Here is a 23,054-nt window from a genome sequence, read left to right as displayed (position 1 = left end):
TAATTTCTTTTTTTCTCTTCTTTTCTTTTTAGTTTTCTTTTCTTCTTTTTCCTTTTTTTTCTTTTTGTTTTCTTCTTTTTTAATTTCTATTTTTCACTTTTTTCCTTTTTGTTTTCTTTTTATGTTCTTCTTTTTTTCTTCTTTTTAATTTCTTTTTTCTCTTTAATTAATTTATTTCCTATCTTTATTTTTTCTTTTTGTTTTCTTCTTTTTCTTCTTTTTATTTTTTTTTATTTAATTTATTTTCATTTTTTTCTTTTTAGTTTTCTTTTCTTCTTTTTCCTTTTTTTCTTTTTGTTTTCTTTTTGTTTTCTTTTTTAATTTCTTTTTTTCTTTAATTCATTTTTTTCCTCTCTTTCTTTTTTACTTTTTGTTTTCTTTTTTCCTTTTTTCTTTTTGTTTTCTTCTTTTTCTTTTTAATTTCTTTTTTTTTATTAATTTCTTTTTTCTCTTTATCTCTTTTTAGTTTTCTTTTCTTCTTTTTTCCTTTTTTCTTTTTGTTTTCTTTTTTTCCTTTAATTTCCTTTTTTCTTCTTTCTCTTTCATTGTGTCCTGATTTTTTCGCCCCTGAGTTCAATAAAAAAAAAGATAATAATAAAATAACAATTAAAAAAAAAAGCTTTTACTCTGAAGGCGGCTGGCTGGCGGCGGAAGTTTCCGCAGCTGTTTCCGGTTCTTGTGTGTGCTCTGCTCGGTTCTGCTCGGTCCAGGGCGGACTGGTTTACCAGAACCAGAACCAGAACCGGAACCAGAACCATGTCGTCCCCCGCGGGACCGGGCCGGCCCGGGCCCGGCTCCGGTTCGGGCCCCGGGCCCGCCGGCACCGGGACCGGTACCGGGACCACCGGGACCGGGAGCGCGCAGCTCGTGCCCGAGCTGGACTTCCGGTCCGCGGCTCGGTTCGAGGAGCTGACGGGGCTGATCCGGGAGTTCGGGAGGCTGGAAGGGCGGGAACATGATGATCAGAGAGCCCTGGAGGTCCACACGGCCAAGGACTTCATCTTCTCCATGCTAGGTAAGAACCAGAACCAGAACCAGAACCTGGACCTGGTTCTGGTACCAGGACCAGAACCAGGTCCTGGTACCGGTACCAGAACCAGAACCTGGTCCTGGTACCGGTACCAGAACCAGAACCAGAGAACATGATGATCAGAGAGCCCTGGAGGTCCACACGGCCAAGGACTTCATCTTCTCCATGCTAGGTAAGAACCGGTACCAGAACCTGGACCAGAACCTGGACCGGTACTGGTACCAGAACCTGGTCCTGGTACCAGGACCAGAACCAGAACCAGAGAACATGATGATCAGAGAGCCCTGGAGGTCCACACGGCCAAGGACTTCATCTTCTCCATGCTAGGTAAGAACCAGAACCAGAACCAGAACCGGTACTGGTACCAGGACCAGAACCTGGTCCTGGTACCAGAACCAGAACCAGAACACATGATGATCAGAGAGCCCTGGAGGTCCACACGGCCAAGGACTTCATCTTCTCCATGCTAGGTAAGAACTGGACCAGAACCTGGACCAGGTACTGGTTCTGGTTCTGGAACCAGAACCAGAACCAGTACCGGTACCAGAACCTGGACCTGGAGCAGAGAGAACATGATGATCAGAGGTAGAGCCAGTGTTGGGGTAGTTACTCAAAAAACGTAATCCATTACATATTACTAGTTACTTTTTAAAAAAGTAATCCCTTACACTACTTAGTTACTGGTTGCTGAAAGTAACTAGTTACATTACTAGTTACTTTACTTTTGGATTACTCCCAATATTACCTGAGCTGCACCATAACTTACAACACATACAGGACTTTCTCAGAAAATTAGAATATTGTGATTTTCTGTAATTAAAAAAACAAAAATGTCATCCATTCTGGATTAATTACAAATCAACTGAAATATTGCAAGCCTTTTATTATTTTAATATTGCTGATCATGGCTTACAGTTTAAGAAAACTCAAATATCCTATCTCAAAAAATTAGAATATTCTGTGAATCTTAATCTTAAGCTGTAAGCCATAATCAGCAATATAAAAATAATAAAAGGCTTGTAATATTTCAGTTGTTTTGTAATGAATCCAGAATGTATGACATTTTAGTTTTTTTAATTGCATTACAGGAAATAAAGAACTTTATCACAATATTCTAATTTTCTGAGACAGTCCTGTAGTTGGAACCTTATTACTGCAGTGCCCAGATCAGCAGCAGAAGTCCCGTAAAATCACGTAAGATCACGTAAGATCCCGTAAGATCCCGTTAAAGGCTGATTTATGGTTCTGCGTTACACCAACGCAGAACTACGCCGTAGGTTCTGCGTCGATTTAACGCAGAACCATAAATCCGCCTAAAGTCAGAGTGTTGAGTGTTGAGCAACGCGTGAAGACGCATGAAAGGCAAGTTTGATTTTCTTTTCTGTTCTCCCGTTCTACATGTAGCTGAAAAGCTTAAAGTAACGTATTTGTTTTTGTCTTAGAGTAACTACAACGGGATTACCCAAATTACAACTGTAACGCGTTACATTACTGCGTTACTGGCGAATGTAATCTGGTTACAGTAACGTGTTACACCCAACACTGGCTAGGGCTGGGCGATATGGACCAAAAGTCATATCTCCATATTTTCTAGCTGAATGTTGATACTCGATATATATCTATATTTTATCTGTATGGAGCTAGAACAGTCTCATAATTGACAAATGCACAGACCGATTTGCAAATACACACACCGTTTCACACGTGCACAGAACAATTCACACGCGCGTAGGATAAGATATACACATGTATTTTTGATGCACACACAAATATAACCTGATTTACAAACGTTTTTTTGTCTGTGAGCTGCGCTGGATTTGTGTGTGACTTTTGAGACTTTTGTGGACTTTTGGAGCAAAAACGGAGGCGTTTTCATGCGTTTTGACCGTTCGTTTACACGAAAACGGAGCTCAAAGCCCCCAAAAACGATCATTTCTGAAATCTTTTCAAAAACTCCGTCTTCACGTTTGAGTCTAAACAGAGGAAAACAGACATTTAGGCTTCAGAACGTCACATTTTGAGACAGAAACGTCACCAGCGTCATGAGTGACACCTGTGGTTACAATTAGTTTGGCCACGTCAATATTTTACTTGTTTTATATTCTAAAGTCACACTTAAAAGTAACTCCTCTTCTCTGTCACTCCAAACCAAAGACTCTCGTTCCGTCTTGGAAGTAAAGCCTGAATTATGGTCCCGCGTTAAATTGACGCAGAGCTACGGTGTAGGGTACGCGGCGATGCGCGCCGTACGGTGCACGTCGCCGCGTACCCTACGCCGTAGCTCTGCGTTGGTGTAACGTGGAACCATAAATCAGGCTTTACTGGAAGTTACACGTGTCATTTGTTGATGTTTTTTCCAGGATTCTGATTGGCTAGCATGGCGTTAACAGCGTATTCATGCGGATCCGTGTAACAAAGAGATTTTGAAAACGATCTCGTGTAAACGATGTAATTTTTCAAAACGTAGCGGGGGAAATATCCGTTTTTGTAAATACCCGGCTATGTGGAAACGGGGCCTGAGACTCCCCTGACGTGACTCGATCCACAAATACGTTTTTTTTTTAAAAACGGTTGAACGGCCCCACAAACCATCTCCGATCGCGCTGTTTTCTTTACCGGGATCACAAGAAAATCAGAACAGTGATCTCCTCTCCATCCTGTTTATTTATCTTTTATCTCTTGTTGCTCTTTATTTATCTTTACTCCACCAACTCCAAATATTAATCACTTTTCTAAGCGAACGGCGCTAACGCAACTCAAACCGCAGGTGTATCCGCCCCTTTAATCTGATTGGTTTAGAGTAAATCGTCCCCCACGTGGGTGCGCTCTTATGATTGGCTGGAACAAAGGAAGATATCTGATTGGTTTCAGATCCTCCCGTGTTAAAAAAAACGTATTTGTGCATCGAGTCACGTCAGGAGAGTCTCAAAAGTCACACACAAATCCAGCGCAGCTCACAGACAAAAAAACATTTGTAAATCAGGTTATATTTGTGTGTGCATCAAAAATACATTTGTGTATCTTGTCCTACGCACGTGTGAATTGTTCTGTGCATTTGTGAAACGGCCTTGTATTTGTGTATTATGAGACTGTTCTAGCTCCATATTTCTGTGCCATAATTGGGGTTTCCCCCAAAGCATTATAGCATAGCATCTCTGTTAGCATCTCTGTTAGCATTATAGCATAGCATCTCTGTTAGCATCTCTGTTAGCATTATAGCATAGCATCTCTGTTAGCATCTCTGTTAGCATTATAGCATAGCATCTCTGTTAGCATCTCTGTTAGCATTATAGCATAGCATCTCTGTTAGCATCTCTGTTAGCATCTCTGTTAGCATCTCTGTTAGCATCTCTGTTAGCATCTCTGTTAGCATCGCTGTTAGCTTCATTTCTTAAAAAAACAGTCAGTTTTAATACAAAGCCTCGTGCCAAATGTCACACAGGTTCCTTTATTAACAGAGGTCTGCACAATATCAACATGTATAAAACAAATGAGATAAAAATAAACTGCCTGCATATATAGAATAAAAATGCTTCTTGAATAAAATAAAACAAATATCCCTTTCCTGCATAACAATTAAATTAAAATACACTGTAATTAATACAATGTAGACAGTAACAGGCAGACTTTTCCACTGAGGTTGACAGTTGTGCAAATAACAAAACATTTGTGCAAATCTCAAATAAAACATTCAAGTCAATTTGTCACAAAATAAACTATATCAAAATTGTAAAAAAAAAAAAAAAAAAAAAGCTATATCGATATAAACGATATTGTCTCGTACCATATCACGTTTCAAAATATATTGATATATATTAAAATCTGGATATATCGCCCAGCCCTAATCAGAGAGCCCTGGAGGTCCACACGGCCAAGGACTTCATCTTCTCCATGCTAGGTAGGTACTGGACCAGGACCAGAACCTGGACCTGGTCCTGGTACTGGACCAGACCTGATCCAGGACCAGATCCAGGACCAGGTCCAGCTTCATGAAGGACTCCATAAAGAACTCCAGTGAAGTTCAGGAATTTCCTCTCATTGTTTCTCTGAATGTCATTAGATTCAGTTCAGCGACTTCAGGAATTCATTCAGGGTCCCGGACGAGCCCCTGTCTGTTCACTGGACCCCCCAGGGGGGAAAAACCAGAACCAGACCAGAACCAGACCAGAACCAGACCAGAACCAGACCAGATCAGAACCAGAACCAGAACCAGAACCAGGACCAGGACCAGAACCAGGACCAGGACCAGGAACCAGGAACCAGGAACCAGGACCAGACTAGACCGGAACCGGAACCGGAACCGGACCAGGACCAGGACCAGGACCAGGAGATGGACCAGAACCAGGACCAGGACCAGGACCAGGACCAGAACCAGGACCAGGACCAGACCAGGACCAGGACCAGACCAGGACCAGGAACCAGGAACCAGGAACCAGGACCAGACTAGACCGGAACCGGAACCGGAACCGGACCAGGACCAGGACCAGGACCAGGAGATGGACCAGAACCAGGACCAGGACCAGGACCAGGACCAGGACCAGGACCAGAACCAGGAGATGGACCAGAACCAGGACCAGGACCAGGACCAGGACCAGAACCAGGACCAGAACCAGGACCAGGACCAGACCAGGACCAGGACCAGACCAGGACCAGGACCAGAACCAGAACCAGGACCAGAACCAGAACCAGAACCAGGACCAGACCAGGACCAGAACCAGAACCAGGACCAGAACCAGAACCAGAACCAGGACCAGACCAGGACCAGGACCAGGACCAGAACCAGAACCAGAACCAGGACCAGAACCAGAACCAGAACCAGGACCAGGACCAGGACCAGGACCAGGACCAGACCGGAACCGGAACCGGAACCGGACCAGGACCAGGACCAGGACCAGAACCAGAACCAGAACCAGACCGGAACCGGAACCGGAACCGGACCCGGACCCGGACCAGGACCAGGAGATGGACCAGAACCAGGACCAGGACCAGAACCAGGACCAGAACCAGAACCAGGACCAGGACCAGAACCAGAACCAGGACCAGAACCAGAACCAGGACCAGGACCAGAACCAGGACCGGGACCAGGACCAGGACCAGAACCAGAACCAGAACCAGGACCAGAACCAGAACCCCCAGGGGGAAAACCCTGAAAACAGCAGCGTTTTTATCTCCGTGGAAACGAGGCCTGTGATGTTCACGTTGTTCCGTCCTCCACCAGCAGGGGGCGCCAACCCAACATGTTTTAGATCCATATTGGACCAAAAACACCAAAAACTCATGTCTGGAGCAAAACATGAAAAGTCTTGTATCAAAATTAGAATGAAGACGAATGGGGAAAGGAGAAATGTTGAGATGAAAAGGGAAAGGAAAAAGGAAGAAAAAAAGAAGAGAAAAAAATAGAAAAAAGAAGAAAAGGAAAAAAAAGGTAATTTTTTAAAAATCTCCAGGAGCCACTAGGGCGGCGCTAAAGAGCCGCGGGTTGCTGATCCCTGGTGTTCATGTTGTCTTCTCTTTCCTCCACCAGGGATGGAGATGTTAATTCATGTGAAGTCGAAATGTCGAGAGAAAAAGTCAAAATCTCAGGAAAAAAGTTGAAATTTCTGGAAAAGTCAATATCGAGAGAAAAGTCGAAATGACGAGAAAAAAAGTTGAAATGTTGAGATTAAAAAGGAAAGGAAAAAGGAAGAAAAAAAGAAGAGGAAAAAAATTCAAAACAAAGAGGAAAAAAAGAAGTAAGAAAAAAGGAAGAAAAAAAAAGTTCAAACATTTTTGAAAAATCTCCAAGAGCCACTAGGGCGGCGCTAAAGAGCCGCGGGTTGGTGATCCCTGGTGTTCACGTTGTCTTCTCTTTCCTCCACCAGGGATGGAGATATTAATCCCTCTTCTCTCTCCAGGGATGGTGCAGAAGCTGGACTGAGATGTTCAGATATGTTGTCTCTTCTCTCTCCTCCAGGGATGGATGGAGATGTTAATTCCTCTTCTCCCCCCCCCCCAGGGATGGTGCAGAAGCTGGACCAGAAGCAGGACTGAGATATTCAGATATATTCTCCCCCCCCCCCAGGGATGGAGATATTAATTCCTCTTCTCCTCCTCAGGGATGGTGCAGAAGCTGGACCAGAAGCAGGACTGAGATATTCAGATATTAATCTTCTGTTACCTCCAGGGATGGAGATATTAATCCATGTTCTTCTGTTTCCACCAGGAATGGTGCAGAAGCTGGACCAGAAGCAGGACTGAGATATTCAGATATTAATCTTCTGTTACCTCCAGGGATGGAGATATTAATCCATGTTCTTCTGTTTCCACCAGGAATGGTGCAGAAGCTGGACCAGAAGCAGGACTGAGATATTAATCCATGTTCTTCTGTTTCGTCCAGGGATAGAGATGTTAATCCTCTTCTCCCCCCCCCCCCCAGGAATGGTGCAGAAGCTGGACCAGAAGCTCCCCGTGGCTAACGAGTACCTGCTGCTGTCGGGCGGCGTGCGCGAGGGCGTGGTGGACATGGACCCGGACGAGCTGAGCGCGTCGTACGCCCGCGGCGCCGACTACGACCTGGACTTCACGCTGCTGGTGCCGGCGCTGAAGCTGCACGACCGGAACCAGCCGGTGACGCTGGACATGCGCCAGTCGGCGCTGGGCCACTCGTGGCTGAGCCTGCGGCTGTTCGACGAGGCCACGATCGGCCGCTGGAGCGACTGCTGCACGCTGCAGGAGCACGCCAGCGGAAACACCAACTACTTCTTCAGTCCCACGCTGGTGGCCGGCTGGTTCCACCACGCCGTCTCCACCGTGCTGCTGGAGCTGCAGAAGAAACCCCAGAGAGGGATGCCGCGCGTGGAGAAGGTGGGGATAGTTAGTTATTTTAATTAGTTATTTATTTTAATTATTGATTTATTTTAATTAGTTATTTATTTTAATTATTTATTTTAATTATTTATTTCAATTAGTTATTTAAATTATTTATTTATTTATTTAAATTATTTATTTATTTAAATTATTTATTTATTTAAATTATTTATTTAATTATTTATTTAAATTATTGATCTATTTTAATTTGTTATTTAATTATTTATTTTGATTATTTATTTAAATTATTTAAATTTTTTATTTATTTATTTATTTTAATTATGTATTTATTTTAATTATTTATTGATTCATTTAAATTATTTATTTATTTTAATTGTTTATTTATTTAAATTTATTGTTTATTTATTTTAATTATGTATTTATTTATTTAATTTAATTATTGATTTGATTATTATATTGTATTTATTTGTTTATTTATTTATTTATTTTAATTATTCATTTGTTTGTTTATTTTAATTATGTATTTATTTATTTAAATTATTTATTTGTTTATTTATTCATTTTAATTATTTATTTATTTTAATTATCTATTTATTTTAATTATGTATTTATTTGTGTTATATGTTTTTTATTTGCATGTTTTCGAAAAATAAAAGGACAACAACAGAATAAAATAAACAACAAAACTCGGGTTTGTCCCAATCAGGATGTTTTAGCTCCCGATCACTTGAGTTTGATTATCTGCCAATCCCGATTTTTCCTGATCCGATCACTTTTTTTTTGGCTCCCGATACATTTTCGATACTTTTTCCTGATCAGATACATTTTAGCAATTAATTCAAAAAAAAAGAAAGGAGATTTTTTTTTATTATGCACTTCGAGAAAAAAGTTGAAATGTCGAGATTAAAAAGGAAAGGAAAAAGGAAGAAAAAAGGAAAAAAAGAATAAGGAAAAAAAAAGTCAAATATGTTTGAAAAAGCCTAAAAAGAAAAAGTCGAAATGTGGAGATTAATGTTGAAGTAAAATTTCAAGAATAAAGCAGAAATAAACATGTTCTCGACAATCGACTTTTTTCTCCAAGTGCATAATGAAAAAAAAATCTTCCTCCTCCCAAATATTATTTTTATTTTTCCTGCCTGGCCCTGATTCTCTTCCGTAATATCCCGTTAGGCTAAACATGACCAAATATTCAGTTAGAAAAGGAGTAACCCAGGGCTCATATTGGGGTTTTTAAAAACCGGAATATGAACAAATTCTGGTTATTCAAATGGTTATTGGTGTTTACATGGCCGTGTAACCGGGTTATTGCTAATATTCGGGTTTTAAAAGGGTTATTGATGCTGGAAACAGTCAGCAGTGTCTCTCCTTCTGTTACTAAATATCATGAAGTTGTTTTGTTCAAGATTCAGCCATAATTAACTTATTTCCAGGTGGAGCGCAGCGGCACGGTGATCTCCTTAGTGCTGGGTGGAGGTTAAACTCTGGTTTATTTCCAGGTGGAGCGCAGCGACACGGTGATCTCACTAGTCCTCGGCGTGGGCAGCAGCAGGATGCTCTACGACATCGTCCCCGTCGTCTCCTTAGTGCTGGGTGGAGGTTAATCTTGTTTTCTCCACCAGGTGGAGCGCAGCGGCACGGTGATCTCACTAGTGCTCGGCGTGGGCAGCAGCAGGATGCTCTACGACACCAGGTGGAGGTTAATGGTGGTGTATTCTTCCTGCAGGTGGAACGCAGCGGCACAGTAATCTCCTTGGTCCTCGGCGTGGGCAGCAGCAGGATGCTCTACGACACCAGGTGGAGGTTAATGGTGGTGTATTCTTCCTGCAGGTGGAACGCAGCGGCACAGTAATCTCCTTGGTCCTCGGCGTGGGCAGCAGCAGGATGCTCTACGACATCGTCCCCGTCGTCTCCTTCAAGGGCTGGCCGGCCGTGGCCCAGAGCTGGCTGATGGAGAACCATTTCTGGGACGGGAAGATCACGGAGGAGGAGGTGATCAGCGGCTTCTACCTGGTGCCGGCCTGCTCGCACTCGGGCCGCCGCGACAACGAGTGGCGGCTGTCGTTCGCCCGCAGCGAGGTGCAGCTGAAGAAGTGCATCAGTCCGGGACTCATGCAGGCGTACCAGGCCTGCAAGGCCCTGATCGCCAAGATGCTGGCCCGGCCCAAGGCCCAGGTAAGGGGGGGGACCGGCCCAGGTGGGTAGGTGGGGGGGGGGCCCGGCCCGGCCCGGCCCAAGGCCCAGGTGGGTAGGGGGGGGTAACGGGCAATGTTGAGAAAAAGTCAAAATGTCGAGAATAAAGTTGAAATGTCGAGAAAAAAGTTGAAATTTCGAGAATAAAGTTGAAATTTCGAGAAAAAAGTCAAAATTTCGAGAAAAAAGTCAATGTCAAAATTTCGAGAAAAAAGTCAAAATTTCGAGAAAAAAGTCAAAATTTCGAGAAAAAAGTCAAAATTCCGAGATAAACGTCAAAATTTCGAGAAAAAAGTCGAGAAAAAAGTCAAAATTTCGAGAAATAAGTCGAGAAAAAAGTCAAAATTTCGAGAAAAAAGTCAATGTCAAAATTTCGAGAAAAAAGTCAATGTCAAAATTTCGAGAAAAAAGTCGGAAAAAGTCGAAATGTGGAGAAAAAAGTCGATGTCAAAATTTAGAGAAAAAAGTCGAAATTTCAAGAAAAAAGTCAATGTCGAGAAAAAAGTAAAAATTTCAAAAAAAAGTCAAAATGTAGAGATAAAAGTCAATGTCAAAATTTAGAGAAAAAAGTCAAAATTTCGAGAAAAACGTCAAAATTTCGAGAAAAACGTCAAAATTTCGAGAAAAAAGTCAAAATTTCGAGAAAAAAGTCAATGTCAAAATTTCGAGTAAAAAGTCAAAATTTTGAGAAAGAAATCGAGAAAAAAGTAAAAATTTCGAGTAAAAAAATCGAGAAAAAAGTCAAAATTTTAAGAAAAAAGTCAAAATTTCAAGAAAAAAGTCGAAATGTGGAGAAAAAAGTCAAAATGTAGAGATAAAAGTCAATGTCAAAATTTAGAGAAAAAAGTCAATGTCAAAATTTAGAGAAAAAAGTCAAAATTTTAAGAAAAAAGTCACAATTTCAAGAAAAAAGTCGAAATGTGGAGAAAAAAGTCAAAATGTAGAGATAAAAGTCAATGTCAAAATTTAGAGAAAAAAGTCAATGTCAAAATTTAGAGAAAAAAGTCAATGTCAAAATTTAGAGAAAAAAGTCAATGTCAAAATTTAGAGAAAAGAGTCAAAATTTCGAGAAAAAAGTCAAAATTTCGAGAAAAAAGTCGGAAAAAGTCGAAATGTGGAGAAAAAAGTCGATGTCAAAATTTAGAGAAAAAAGTCGAAATTTCAAGAAAAAAGTCGAAATGTCGAGAAAAAAGTAAAAATTTCGAGAAAAAAGTCAATGTCAAAATTTCGAGAAAAAAGTCAAAATTTCGAGAAAAACGTCAAAATTTCGAGAAAAACGTCAAAATTTCGAGAAAAAAGTCGAGAAAAAAGTCAAAATTTCGAGAAAAAAGTCAATGTCAAAATTTCGAGTAAAAAGTCCAAATTTTGAGAAAGAAATCGAGAAAAAAGTAAAAATTTCGAGTAAAAAAATCGAGAAAAAAGTCAAAATTTTAAGAAAAAAGTCAAAATTTCAAGAAAAAAGTCGAAATGTGGAGAAAAAAGTCAAAATGTAGAGATAAAAGTCAATGTCAAAATTTAGAGAAAAAAGTCAATGTCAAAATTTAGAGAAAAAAGTCAATGTCAAAATTTAGAGAAAAAAGTCAATGTCAAAATTTCGAGAAAAAAGTCGGAAAAAGTCGAAATGTGGAGAAAAAAGTCAATGTCAAAATTTAGAGAAAAAAGTCGAAATTTCAAGAAAAAAGTCGAAATGTCGAGAGAAAAAGGTAAAAATTTCGAGAAAAAAGTCAATGTCAAAATTTCGAGAAAAAAGTCAATGTCAAAATTTCGAGAAAAAAGTCAAAATTTCGAGAAAAACGTCAAAATGTCGAGAAAAACGTCAAAATTTTGAGAAAAAAATCGAGAAAAAAGTCAAAATTTCGAGTAAAAAAATCGAGAAAAAAGTCAAAATTTTAAAAAAGTCAAAATTTCAAGAAAAAAGTCGAAATGTGGAGAAAAAAGTCAAAATGTAGAGATAAAAGTCAATGTCAAAATTTAGAGAAAAAAGTCAAAATTTAGAGATAAACGTCAAAATTTCGAGAAAAACGTCAACATTTCGAGAAAAAAGACGAGAAAAAAGTCAAAATTTCGAGAAAAAAGTCAATGTCAAAATTTCGAGTAAAAAGTCCAAATTTTGAGAAAGAAATCGAGAAAAAAGTAAAAATTTCGAGTAAAAAAATCGAGAAAAAAGTCAATTTTAAGAAAAAAGTCAAAATTTCAAGAAAAAAGTCGAAATGTGGAGAAAAAAGTCAAAATGTAGAGATAAAAGTCAATGTCAAAATTTAGAGATAAAAGTCAATGTCAAAATTTAGAGAAAAAAGTCAATGTCAAAATTTCGAGAAAAAAGTCAATGTCAAAATTTCGAGTAAAAAGTCCAAATTTTGAGAAAAAAATCGAGAAAAAAGTCAAAATTTCGAGTAGAAAAATCGAGAAAAAAGTCAAAATTTTAAGAAAAAAGTCAAAATTTCAAGAAAAAAGTCGAAATGTGGAGAAAAAAGTCAAAATGTAGAGATAAAAGTCAATGTCAAAATTTAGAGAAAAAAGTCAAAATTTCGAGAAAAACGTCAAAATTTCGAGAAAAACGTCAAAATTTCGAGAAAAAAGTCAAAATTTCGAGAAAAAAGTCAATGTCAAAATTTCGAGTAAAAAGTCCAAATTTTGAGAAAGAAATCGAGAAAAAAGTAGAAAAAATTTCGAGTAAAAAAATCGAGAAAAAAGTCAAAATTTTAAGAAAAAAGTCAAAATTTCAAGAAAAAAGTCGAAATGTGGAGAAAAAAGTCAAAATGTAGAGATAAAAGTCAATGTCAAAATTTAGAGAAAAAAGTCAATGTCAAAATTTAGAGAAAAAAGTCAATGTCAAAATTTAGAGAAAAAGGTCAATGTCAAAATTTAGAGAAAAAAAGTCAATGTCAAAATTTCGAGAAAAAAGTCGGAAAAAGTCGAAATGTGGAGAAAAAAGTCGATGTCAAAATTTAGAGAAAAAAGTCGAAATTTCAAGAAAAAAGTCGAAATGTCGAGAGAAAAAAGTAAAAATTTCGAGAAAAAAGTCAATGTCAAAATTTCGAGAAAAAAGTCAAAATTTCGAGAAACGTCAAAATTTCGAGAAAAACGTCGAAATGTGGAGAAAAAAGTCAAAATGTAGAGATAAAAGTCAATGTCAAAATTTAGAGAAAAAAGTCAATGTCAAAATTTAGAGAAAAAAGTCAATGTCAAAATGTAGAGAAAAAAGTCAATGTCAAAATTTAGAGAAAAAAGTCAAAATTTCGAGAAAAAAGTCAAAATTCCGAGATAAACGTCAAAGTTTCGAGAAGAAAGTCGAGAAAAAAGTCAAAATTTCGAGAAAAAAGTCAATGTCAAAATGTAGAGAAAAAAGTCAATGTCAAAATTTAGAGAAAAAAGTCAAAATTTCGAGAAAAAAGTCAAAATTCCGAGATAAACGTCAAAGTTTCGAGAAGAAAGTCGAGAAAAAAGTCAAAATTTCGAGAAAAACGTCAAAATTTCGAGAAAAACGTCAAAATTTCGAGAAAAACGTCAAAATTTCGAGAAAAAAGTCAAAATTTCGAGAAAAAAGTCAATGTCAAAATTTCGAGTAAAAAGTCCAAATTTTGAGAAAGAAATCGAGAAAAAAGTAGAAAAAATTTCGAGTAAAAAAATCGAGAAAAAAGTCAAAATTTTAAGAAAAAAGTCAAAATTTCAAGAAAAAAGTCGAAATGTGGAGAAAAAAGTCAAAATGTAGAGATAAAAGTCAATGTCAAAATTTAGAGAAAAAAGTCAATGTCAAAATTTAGAGAAAAAAGTCAATGTCAAAATTTAGAGAAAAAAGTCAATGTCAAAATTTAGAGAAAAAAAGTCAATGTCAAAATTTCGAGAAAAAAGTCGGAAAAAGTCGAAATGTGGAGAAAAAAGTCGATGTCAAAATTTAGAGAAAAAAGTCGAAATTTCAAGAAAAAAGTCGAAATGTCGAGAGAAAAAAGTAAAAATTTCGAGAAAAAAGTCAATGTCAAAATTTCGAGAAAAAAGTCAAAATTTCGAGAAACGTCAAAATTTCGAGAAAAACGTCAACATTTTGAGAAAAAAATCGAGAAAAAAGTAAAAATTTCGAGTAAAAAAATCGAGAAAAAAGTCAAAATTTTAAGAAAAAAGTCAAAATTTCAAGAAAAAAGTCGAAATGTGGAGAAAAAAGTCAAAATGTAGAGATAAAAGTCAATGTCAAAATTTAGAGAAAAAAGTCAATGTCAAAATTTAGAGAAAAAAGTCAATGTCAAAATGTAGAGAAAAAAGTCAATGTCAAAATTTAGAGAAAAAAGTCAAAATTTCGAGAAAAAAGTCAATGTCAAAATGTAGAGAAAAAAGTCAATGTCAAAATTTAGAGAAAAAAGTCAAAATTTCGAGAAAAAAGTCAAAATTCCGAGATAAACGTCAAAGTTTCGAGAAGAAAGTCGAGAAAAAAGTCAAAATTTCGAGAAAAAAGTCAATGTCAAAATTTCGAGAAAAAAGTCAAAATTTCGAGAAAAAAGTCAAAATTTCGAGAAAAAAGTCAAAATTTCGAGAAAAAAGTCAAAATTTCGAAAAGAGTCAGAGAAAAAAGTCAATGTCAAAATTTAGAGAAAAAAGTCAATGTCAAAATTTAGAGAAAAAAGTCAATGTCAAAATTTAGAGAAAAGAGTCAAAATTTCGAGAAGAGTCCAAATTTCGAGAAAAAAGTCAGAAAAAGTCGAAATGTGGAGAAAAAAGTCGATGTCAAAATTTAGAGAAAAAAGTCGAAATTTCAAGAAAAAAGTCGAAATGTCGAGAAAAAAGTAAAAATTTCGAGAAAAAAAGTCAATGTCAAAATTTCGAGAAAAAAGTCAATGTCAAAATTTCGAGAAAAAAGTCAAAATTTCGAGAAAAACGTCAAAATTTCGAGAAAAACGTCAAAATTTCGAGAAAAAAGTCGAGAAAAAAGTCAAAATTTCGAGAAAAAAGTAAATGTCAAAATTTCGAGTAAAAAGTCCAAATTTTGAGAAAAAAATCGAGAAAAAAGTAAAAATTTCGAGTAAAAAAATCGAGAAAAAAGTCAAAATTTCAAGAAAAAAGTCGAAATGTGGAGAAAAAAGTCAAAATGTAGAGATAAAAGTCAATGTCAAAATTTAGAGAAAAAAGTCAATGTCAAAATTTAGAGAAAAAAGTCAATGTCAAAATTTAGAGAAAAAAGTCAATGTCAAAATTTAGAGACAAAAAGTCAATGTCAAAATTTTGAGAAAAAAGTCAAAATTTCGAGAAAAAAGTCAAAATTTCGAGAAAAAAGTCAACATTTCGAGAAAAAAGTCAAAATTCCGAAATAAACGTCAAAATTTCGAGAAAAAAGTCGAGAAAAAAGTCAAAATTTCGAGAAAAAAGTTGGGAATAAAGTCAAAATTCAGAGAAAAAAGTCAATGTCAAAATTTCGAGAAAAAAGTCAATGTCAAAATTTCGAGAAAAAAGTCAATGTCAAAATTTCAAGAAAAGAGTCTGTCAAAATTTCAAGAAAAGAGTCTGTCAAAATTTCGAGAAAAGAGTCAAAATTTCGAGAAAAGAGTCAAAATTTCGAGAAGAGTCAAAATTTCGAGAAAGAGTCAATGTCAAAATTTAGAGAAAAAAGTCAATGTCAAAATTTAGAGAAAAAAGTCAAAATTTAGAGAAAAAAGTCAAAATTTAGAGAAAAAAGTCAAAATTTCAAGAAAAAAGTAAACATTTCAAGAAATGTCGAGAAAAAAATAAAAACAAAAAGTCGAAATGTCGAAATAAAAGTCAAAATTTCGAGAAAAAAATCGAGAAAAAAGTCAAAATTTTGAGAAAAAAGTCAAAATTTTGAGAAAAAAGTAAAAGAAAAAAGTCGAAATTTCGAGGAAAAAAGTAAAAAAAAAAGTCAATGTCGAGAAAAAAAGTCGAAATGTCGACCTTAACCCGAATTTTGCCTGCATGTAACCGTAGTCCCTATATTGCTATAACATGGATTTCTGATTTATTTCCGTACCTCCAGGTGAGCCCGTACCACCTGCGCAGCATCATGCTCTGGGCCTGCGACCGTCTCCCGGCCAACTTCCTGTCCCAGGACGACCACGCCGGCCACTTCCTGCTGGGGCTGCTGGACGACCTGCAGCACTGCCTGCTCAACAAGACCTGCCCCAACTACTTCATCCCGCAGTGCAACATGCTGGAGGCGCTGGACGACGGCGCGGCCGTGCTGCTGGCCCGGAAGCTGAGCTCGGTGCGCTCGGACCCGGCCGAGCACCTGCGCTCCACCATCGCCCACGCCCAGGCCGCCCACCGCCTCACGCTGGAGCTGCAGTGGCGCGGCGGCGTTAGCGTAGGCGGAGGCTCGGCCTCCGGCCTGCCGTCGCCGGCCCAGTCCGACGCCGGCGGAGACAACCAGCCCGACGACCGTCTGGCCAAGAAGCTGCAGCAGCTCGTCACGGAGAACCCGGGGAAATCCATCTCCGTCTTCATCAACCCCGACGACGTCACGCGGCCGCACTTCCGCATCGACGACAAGTTCTTCTGAGACTGTTCTGAGGCCCCGCCCCCTCCCGGGGGCCCCGCCTCCTTCACCGGAGGCCCCGCCCCCTCCCGGAGGCCCCGCCTTCAACAGAGGCCTCACCTCCTTCTCCCTGAGGCCCCGCCCCCTCACTGAGGCCCCACCTCCTTCTCCCTGAGGCCCCGCCCCCCCGGAAGCCCCGCCCCCTCACTGAAGCCCCGCCCCCTCACTGAGGCCCCGCCCCCTCACTTTTCTACCCGACCAAGGCCTTTTAACCGGAACCAGGACAGAAGTCCGACTTCCCGCCAGAACCAGAACCAGAACGGTTTCCAGGAAACCCCGAAGTCTCCGGACCTTTTTTTGATATTTTTCCTGGAATTTTCCCTCGACGGTTCCGGTTCCGGCTAACGACCTCCAAACCGGACCAGACCGGACCGGATCCATCAGAACTGAAGGTTCCCATTTGTGTCATCCGGAACCTTTTTATTACCCGGAAAAAAAAACAAACACCGACGTTCAACTTGAATTTTCTCTTGCGTAATGCATTCACTTGAGAAAAAAAAAGATTCTGCTCTGTTTTTCTGAATTAACGAGATAATTTTACGATAATTAACGATAATTATCTCAGAATTCTGTGAGAAGTTTTAATGAAAAAACAACCGCAAAGTCCTGAGGTTTCTGTGCAAAGTCGACAAACTAATAAAAATACCATCTATAAAACTTAAAGACAAGAGAATATCCCAATGTTTCAAACCAAAAGCAAAATCAAACTGGATTAAACTGGACAGGAACATTTTTGTTTCCATGAAATCCAGCTCTCAAGTGAATGAAGCTTCTGGCAAGTTGTTAATTCAGAAAAACAGAGCAGATTTTTTCTTCTCAAGTGAATGCAACACGCTTCCGTACCTTCTTTTTCTTCCCCTGGAAAATGAAAAAAAAACCGGCGTCCAGAACTTGAGAAGTTCAGGGCGTCGGCAGGAGTCCGGTTCCTGGTTCCGGACCGGGTCTAGGACCAGGACCAGGACCGGGTCTAGGACCGGGTCCCGGTCCCCCCTGCAGAATGTCGATGGTACTAAAGGTCCGACTGTAAATACAGAACCGTCCCGTTCGGACTCCGACGTGTAACTTTTTTGCACAGAATGTAGAACCACTTCTTCTTCTTCTTCTTCTCTTCGTCACGGTGGATGTTTTTTTCCGATGGTGAAATGTTGCTGTTGCCGACGACGACGCACGAGTGTCTCACTTTCCCTCACGCCGGACCTGCGGTCCTGGTGATCCGGTCCGGTTCTGGTCCAGATGAGACCCCCCTGGACCTGGACCCCCCCCCCCCCCAACACATGCACACACACATATACACATATATATACACACACATACACACACACACACACACACACACACACACACACACACACACACACACACACACACACACACACACACACACACACACACACACACACACATATACACATATACACTAGGGCTGTTCGATTTTGCCCAAAAATAAAATCTCGATTTTTTTTCTCTCAAAATCCCATTTTCGATTACGATTACGATTATTTTGTGAATTGACTAAAGGCAAAGAAATGATTTCAAATATGCTGTTTTTGTATTGAACATTTGCCCCATTGGGCTTTAAGTGCAAACTTTGCTCTTATTAAACCAAAAATGAATGAATAAAGTGCAAAACTCTGTAAAATAAGTTGAAAAAAAGTTTTAAAAAATATAATAAAATATAAAGTTTTATCTCTGAAAAGAAAATCAGCAAATCAGCACTTGCAAACATACAGTAAGTTATATTTCCAATGAAATAAAACAAGACATTTTCTAATTAAACTAAACTGGGTCTTTGCATGCTAAATAATAATCAACCCATGAAGGAGGTAGAGGTGTGGAATGTCACTCATTACATTTGATATTCACATTTGCAAGTTTTTTGCTGGAACACGAGCCGGTCTAGCGGTGGCATGTTAGTTTATCACCATGGTTACAACGCCCCCTCCTACACTAAAGAGCCTCTCCCATGGGGCACTTGTCGCAGGTATTGAGAGGTATTTCCATCAATAATTAATATGTGTGCAGACAAGGTAAAAAAAAATTTAAAAAAAAATGAAAAATCGATTTTACGATTTTCACGTTTTAACATCGTTCTAATTACATAATCGCGATTACGATTTAAAATCGATTAATCGAACAGCCCTAATATACACATATACACACATAACCACACACACACACACACAAAGACACACACACATAACCACACACACACACACACACACATACACACACACACACACACACACAAAGACACACACACATAACCACACACACACACACACACACATACACACACACTTATACGTTTTAGACCTTTAGATCTTAAAACCGTCTGAATGGAAAAAGCAGCTCCAGGTTCCTCCAGAAAATGTTTTTATTGAAAATTTAAGCTTTAAAAGTCAGTTTTCAGGTCAGAATTTCCGACTAAATTCTCTAATTTCTTCATGAAGACCCACTTTTGTGAGTTTTCTCAAAATTCTGCACGTTTACGATTTCATTTTTGTTTTCAAATTTAAAAGTTCAGATTTTCTGACTTTTTTCCCTGAAATTTGTGAACATTTACAAGTAAATGTTTTAAAGTCTGAATCTCTGACCTTCTAAACGGTCCTTGAACGCAACATTTCAAACTGCTAAATTAAACGGTTCGTCGTCGGTTTTACCATCTAATAACATTTCAGGTCAGAATTTCAGACTAAATTCTCTAACTTCTTAGTTTAAAACCTCACTTTTGGGAGTTTACTCACAAATCTGCACGTTTATGACGTCAGAAGATTTTATTTTTGTTTTCAAATGAAAAAGCTACTTTTAGCTTATCTTGGAGCATGCTAAACTGTGATTGCTAACTGTTTTCCTTAAACGTGATTGTACAGTCGCCACATATCCTCATCCTCAAGTGCAATTAGCTAAACTCCCGGGACCGGGTCCAAAACCGCAGGTCCGCGCCGCCGCTAACCCCGTCACGCTAACAAAGTGCCGCACACAAACGTTTATGGTGTTTGTTCAGAACCTTCTGACTGTGACTTTTTATTTCTGCTGTATTTTTGCTGCTTCGTACCCGACGTTTCTTCAGGCAGATGTGATGGTTTAACTCTCCGGTGGAGGCTCCGCCCCCTTACCCCAGGCCACGCCCACACGGCCCTGCCCCCTCACCAAACCGCTAAAACTATCGGAGAGTTTAATTAAACCTTGAAAGTTTTCTTTAAGTTCAAGTTTATTCGAAATACATCATTGCATAACAATATGAATGTTTTTTTACACTTTGAGACAAGAGGACGGCTCTATTGAAAAAATAAAACAACAAAAAAATAATCAACTGTCAAACAATGCTAAAAAAGGTTTATGAAACTTATTTTTAGCATTGTTTGACAGTTGATTATTTATCAACCACCAGAAACCCTGATTTCATGTTGAAAAAGCTGAAAAAGCTGTGTAATTTGCTGTTTCTGAATGTCGGAGGCTCCAGAATTGAACCCTGCGGAACTCCGCTCAGACCTTTAAACAGTAAATCTCCATTTGAAGCTAAACTGAGGGTTCTGGTTCTGCCCAGAGACTCAGAATCTGGTTTTATTAGTCCAATGTTGGACTTTTATCAGGAGTTCATGACTTTACTCAAAATTTTTATGAAAACCACATTTTCATGAGCTTAGAAAACTTGTCGATAAGTGCATTAAAATAAAAATAAAGTTGGGTTAATTTACCCGAGGGGCGAGTGGTTTCTCCGTCACTGCCGCCAGGGGGCGGGGCTGAGGGCAGGAAGTGGGCGGAGCCACCATCTGATTGGACCCTTTGGAGCACTAACCTGTAACGTGAACTACTGGTGTAAATAGCACTTGATAAAATAACCCAAATAACGCTGATGTCCGAGTGGTTTTTGTTGCTCATTTCCTGTAAATTTCCAGATGGAGGGAGGAGAAAATAAACATCTTTACACTGAATATAATACAATACACAGTATCAAGGTGCAAAAACACCTCAGCACACAGAGCAACAGACATCAGCACAAGAACTGGTATGGGTGTGGGGGGTGGGCAAGTCGGGGGGGATCCCGGCACAGTTCATCCAAGTGAGGGTCGCGGCCTTCGTGGCGCTCGAACCCGGCGACCGTGTCAGGGGGGCTGATAAGAGGGGGGGCCGAGGAAGGCGTTGATGATGGGGGGGGGGGGGTGTGGTTATCAGTAAGTGTGTGTGTGTGAGCGGTAAGTCTGTGAAACTTCGCCCCAGAGCTGCTCCTTAGCCAATGTCCTTGATGTTATCAGACGGCTCGGTCAGTTCTGATCCAGGTCCACAGACCCGGTACAGTTCTGATCCAGGTCCACAGACCCGGTACAGTTCTGATCCAGGTCCACAGACCCGGTACAGTTCTGATCCAGGTCCACAGACCCGGTCAGTTCTGAAAACAGGTCCAGAGATGTTCCTGAGAGAGGGGAGGGTTAGTGGGGGCAGAGCCACTTGTTTACATTCCACCAGGGAGATTGTGACTGGAGCAGCGGGCCAAGCTGCCCTGTCAAGGTCAGATTATAGAATCAACAGTTGTATTGAAAAGAAACAGGCAGCCCAGTAATTTTCCGTCTGCCGTTAAGTCTCTGATTCCTCAATGATTCATCAATGGCGACTCCAAACAGACGAATTTGTGATCAATTCCCGCCATGCCGAGCTTCCAGCTTCTCCAAGGTCTTATCCATCTTGTTAATGAGCTCAAAGACCGCAGTCAGCCTGCGATTCTGTTCGAGAATGACATCCAGTTTGCGGCTTTGCTCCCCCAGCATTAAAGTTTGAGTGCTGATCCCCGTGCTTATTCCTTCAGCCACGTCGGGCAGCTCTGAAAGAGCCAAAACAGCTGTCGACGACTTACGCGTTTGTCGATAGGCCAGGAAAATCCCCACTCCAATTAGGAGAAATCCTGCTATCATAAATCCAATTATGAAGCATCTTCAACGTCCTCGACAGACAGAATCTGGAGGCACAACGGTTTCCAATGTTTGTAGGAATCCATCGTGTATCCAGCAAAACATGTCCCATCGGGGCAGGAGGGCTCCCTTACCCCCTGACTTCTAGTCCAAAAAGTTGGTCAATTGTGCTGAGAGACCAGTTAATCAATTCCATGATTGTAGAGTTTGGGAGGAGTGAAAAGAAGAGACTCTGAAGACGACACAAACAAAAGCAGTAGCAGATAGATAAGGGAGAGGAGCAGAAAAAGCGTCCGCCTTCGCTGAGAGCCGGAAGAACAGACCGTATGGGACGGTAGTGATTGTTCCAGGTATTAGTCAGATCCTCAGCTGTGGCTTGTTATAAAACTAATGATTTACACTAAAAACAAATTAAAGCATGAATAACTGATTTAATATTTATGTTTTTTGGTAAGTGACCGTGGTATGAGCGGATAATTCCCTTCCAGGTGACATTAACATAAATATATGGACGATGCAAAAATATATAAATAAAAATAATGAAAAAAAAAATTATCAATTAAATAAAAAATAAAAGAAAAAATTAAATAAAAAAATAATACAAAATTAGAAAATCAAATAAATCAAATTAAAAAAATAAAAATAAAGAAAATAAAAAATCATAAAATAAAAATAAATAAATAAATAAATACATTAAAAAAAAATAAAAATAAAAAATAAGACCCCCCAGACAGGTTCAAACCAGCAATAAAAATGAAAAAATAATAAAAAAATAAAATAATAAAAAATAAAAAATTATAAAATAAAAAAAATCATTACATTATATTTAATACGTTTAAAAATAAAAATAAAAAATAAGACCCCCCAGACCGGTTTTTAACTAGGGGCCAGGATTGTTGCCTCCGCCCAACTTGCTAATTCTTTAATAAAGTGGGCGGAGTCAGCAACTCTTGTGACGTCACGCCCCTCCTCCTCCATCATCTTTTTCTTTTTTCCCCAAAAACTTTATTTCACAAAAACATGAAGTTTACAAATGATATATCTTTAACAGAACTCACGTTTCCTGCCGGGGGGGTAAGAGTTTACAATAAACAATAAAATGAGCACAGATATTAATGGTTTTGATCGCCTTTTGATTAAGAGAACAAAAAAGAAAAGATAAAGAAAAAGAAGAAGAAGAAAAAAAGGAAAAAAAAGAAAAAGAAAAGAAAAAGGAAAAAAAGAAAAATGAAAGAAAGGAAAAAAATGAGAAAAAAGGAAAAAAGAAAAGAAAAAGAAAAAAAGGGAAAAAAAGAAAAATAAAATAAAGAAAAGGAAACAAAGAAAGGAAAAAAAGAAAAGGAAAAAAAGCAATATACTTGGTGGAAGTCCCTCCAGAATGTGGGAAGTGAATTAAAATCACATGAGCAGAATAAGTGAGAATATGTTTCAGGAAAAAACAACAATTAACATCTATATCGTTCTTTAATGTTGATAAATATTGTTTTGCAGGGGAGAATTAGTATCAATTAAAAAACTGCTCCTCCTCTTCCTCTTCCATCATCATCATCATCGTCGCCGTTAAGCCCCGCCCCCGGCGGTGACG

General features: G+C 39.0%; 1 protein-coding gene across 1 annotated transcript; it reads left to right on the top strand.

Annotated features, from left to right (window-relative positions):
• Nucleotides 1-682: 682 nt before the first annotated feature.
• Nucleotides 683-18,182, top strand: LOC133442131 (nucleotidyltransferase MB21D2). Its single transcript, XM_061720082.1, has 4 exons — nt 683-1,015; nt 7,446-7,873; nt 9,665-10,009; nt 16,005-18,182. The coding sequence occupies exons 1-4, from the start codon at nt 757-759 to the stop codon at nt 16,524-16,526; spliced, it is 1,554 nt and encodes a 517-aa protein (XP_061576066.1). The 5' UTR covers nt 683-756; the 3' UTR covers nt 16,527-18,182.
• The last annotated feature ends 4,872 nt before the right edge of the window (nt 18,183-23,054 follow it).

This window comes from Cololabis saira, chromosome 4 (assembly GCF_033807715.1).
Source record: "Cololabis saira isolate AMF1-May2022 chromosome 4, fColSai1.1, whole genome shotgun sequence".
Classification (NCBI taxonomy): Eukaryota; Metazoa; Chordata; class Actinopteri; order Beloniformes; family Belonidae; genus Cololabis; species Cololabis saira.
The sequence above is the reverse complement of the archived record's forward strand: the minus strand, read 5'-3'. Positions and strand labels throughout refer to the sequence as shown.

Excerpts from the sequence above, each read along its gene's own strand:
- LOC133442131 (XM_061720082.1), top strand. The coding sequence starts at position 757 with ATGTCGTCCCCCGCGGGACCGGGCCGGCCCGGGCCCGGCTCCGGTTCG. Across the intron at positions 7,874-9,664 it reads GGATGCCGCGCGTGGAGAAG|GTGGAACGCAGCGGCACAGT; the intron begins GTGGGGATAGTT and ends TTCTTCCTGCAG. Across the intron at positions 10,010-16,004 it reads TGGCCCGGCCCAAGGCCCAG|GTGAGCCCGTACCACCTGCG; the intron begins GTAAGGGGGGGG and ends CCGTACCTCCAG.